This window comes from Polistes fuscatus, unplaced genomic scaffold, assembly GCF_010416935.1.
Source record: "Polistes fuscatus isolate 324 unplaced genomic scaffold, CU_Pfus_HIC Scaffold8, whole genome shotgun sequence".
NCBI classification, from domain to species: domain Eukaryota; kingdom Metazoa; phylum Arthropoda; class Insecta; order Hymenoptera; family Vespidae; genus Polistes; species Polistes fuscatus.
The window spans coordinates 7,964,131-7,967,100 of record NW_025113162.1 but is presented as its reverse complement, the minus strand read 5'-3'; the positions used below and the strand labels follow the sequence as shown (position 1 = coordinate 7,967,100).

General features: G+C 28.8%; 1 protein-coding gene across 1 annotated transcript in view; it reads right to left on the bottom strand.

The window, feature by feature from the left end:
* Positions 1-146: 146 nt before the first annotated feature.
* Positions 147-2,970, bottom strand: part of LOC122524727 (solute carrier family 12 member 6) — a 6,705-nt gene continuing 3,881 nt past the window's right edge. The window contains exons 8-11 of the mRNA XM_043647132.1: positions 2,836-2,868; positions 1,643-1,971; positions 1,267-1,406; positions 147-326 (exon numbers count right to left, since the gene is read on the bottom strand). Coding sequence (XP_043503067.1) covers positions 235-326; positions 1,267-1,406; positions 1,643-1,971; positions 2,836-2,868 — 594 coding nt within the window. The 3' untranslated portion in view covers positions 147-234. The remainder of the gene's footprint in view (positions 327-1,266; positions 1,407-1,642; positions 1,972-2,835; positions 2,869-2,970) is intronic.

Genomic DNA, 2,970 nt, shown 5'->3' with positions numbered 1-2,970 from the left:
ATATATACGTGTATGTGTGTGTGAGTGTATGTTGTATGTTGTATGTACGAGTGTGTGTATACATTATCCGCGCGATTAGAGAATAATGGCACAAGAATAATATGTTCCTTAAAGTGAGACTCGTTATTTTCTTTTCTTTCCTTTTCTTTTTGTTTTTTGTTCTTCTTCTTTTTAGGTCTTTAAGAAATAAACTAGATGTTTCATTCGTCAAGGCGATTAGGTGCGTTAGAAGATTCACGAGAAGATAGTGATCACCTCTCGTCCGCTACCCCGCACCATTAGTACCCTTTCCAATCTTTCCGTCAATACTTCTAGGAATTCCATATCTGTTTTTAAATATGGTTAAGGAAATAACATATCGGATGTGTATTTTCAATGTTATTAATTATTAAACAATGTATCAAGGTTTCTCAAAATACGTTTTACCCATCCTTCTTTCTTTTTGGAAATTTCAGCTTAAGTAAGAAAGTTTTGTATCCAACATTAATTCACAATCTTTATAGGTGATATTATGCTTATAGTATGTTTGTGAATTTACAATAAGTGAAATAGAAGATAATATTTGATTATTGATTATAGAAAATTGAAAATTATTATTTGAAATAGTATTGAAAATTATTACTTGGATTATTGAAAATATTTTTACGTTGGGTAATGGTACTTGTTGGAGAAACCATGATGTACATATTTGAATCATTTATTATTGATATATGGCATTTATGTATTAATTATTAAACAATGTATCAAGGTTTCTCAAAATACGTCTTACCCATCCTTCTTTCTTTTTGGAAATTTCAGCTTAAGTAAGAAACTTTTGTATCCAACATTAATTCACAATCTTTATAGGTGATATTATGCTTATAGTATGTTTGTGAATTTACAATAAGTGAAATAGAAGATAATATTTGATTATTGATTATAGAAAATTGAAAATTATTATTTGAAATAATATTGAAAATTATTACTTGGATTATTGAAAATATTTTTACTTGGGTAATGGTACTTGTTGGAGAAACCATGATGTACATATTTGAATCATTTATTATTAATATATGGCATTTATGTTTGTTATTAATAATAAATACATATGAGACGTTTAATTAAACAGCTGTGATTGTAAGAAAAAAATATGTTTTAGAAAATTGTACAAATTTTGATGAATTTGTTTTAGAAGTTTGTTTTTAAAACGTCTCATACGTCTCGAAAGATAGAGAATAAAATAATATTTAATAATAATTATTTAAATAATGTAATAAAAAAGGATACAGCTCGACTCGCGTTCCATTCTCGTATCTCGTGGTGGACCAGGTAGATTAAGTATAACCAACTGAGCGTCATGGCTCTTGTTCACGATTACTTCGTTCAATTTCACAGACGTATGCATACGTCTCACGTCACTTTCGTCACTGAAAATAAAATTATAAATGTTTTTTATTATTATAAATTAAAAATTTTAATATGATAAATTATAATAATATATTTTATATTATATTTATAATAAATTATACATTTTTTTTTTACCAAAACAAATTATAAAACAATATATAATATATGTATATGTATTAATTAATTATAATTAATATTTGAAAATAAATTAATATTAATTATAATTAATTAATATTTAAAAAGAAATATAACGTACGGTATCAGCGTAGGTGGCATTTTGGAACAAGGATTTTCCGCTTTGTTTTCCTGTTCGTTTTCCTTAGCCTCCTTTTGAGCGTTTTCCTTGTTTTCCGTTTTCGGCGAGCCACCGATCAATTTAGTCGCCTCGTCCGGATTTTCCTTGCTTTCGTCATCCAATTTTTCGTTATTACCGACGTCCTCCGAATCCTTTTGTTCGGAATCTCTAACAAGATTTTCTTGCGGTTCGTCCGTTTCGTTGGCATTCTGACTACCGGGTTCTTGAAATCTTACTTTGGATGGTACCTTCACGTCGACGTTGTGATGATGATCAACTATTGCCTGTACCTGTGTATAATGATCGAACAAAGAAAATTTATCAATTAATATAACATTCTAATTTCCAGTATCTGAACAGCGGATATAAAGTCAACAAAAGTTTTATTATGCCGTGGGATTAAACTAAGATACTAATTTTTCTAAAGCACTATGGTCGCCAAACGTATTAGGAATTCTATTTCAAGCATTCGAAATGAGAACGTGCCAATCAAGCTGAAACGGTAAGGTCAGATTTTCTTTTTCTTTTTTTTTTATCGAGGAAGGTGTGGTTATTTTATAGATGTTTCCTGATAGAGGTATCCGAAAATTCAATTTTAATAAAACAGTTACGAAAATCTTTGAAAAATAAATGACGTAACAATTACAATAATTTCCTTTCAATTTTTTTTCCTTCGTTATCTTCAATCATTTTTACACAAGCAAGATAATATTTAATTTGGACGAAAATTGGAGTCACGTACAACCTTTGATTCTATTTTTATAAGAATAAATTATTAATTATAAATATTATTCGTTAGTATTACCAAAAAAATCCCGAACATTTATTATACTACAGATAATATAAAAGTATAATAAAATTTTTAACACGATTCGATGATAAAAATTATTTTTTCTTCATATTTTAATCCCCTCTATCAGTTTTCATCCAATCGATGAAATTATTTTCGTATAACTTTGGACGAAATCGGGAAAATCGTGAAAATTTATGTTGTGTGAGGTGATTTTTTTTTTTCTTTCTCGTTAGGAATAAAACAAAGGATAATGGGATCAACTTCGACATCGTGGTTTAATATGATGTCGAATTTTTGGATAGACACGGAATTGTCGGGGGATGATCTGACAAACCAGAGGTAATTTTTCCTCGCCGGATACCTCGTTGAAGTCCACCAATGGCTGCACCTTATCCTTGACGAGCACACAACAAAGAGACACATTCCGATCAGTAATCACGACTTTTTTTTTCTTTTTTTATAATCATATTTACTTGTTTTCTTTTTTTTTTTTTTT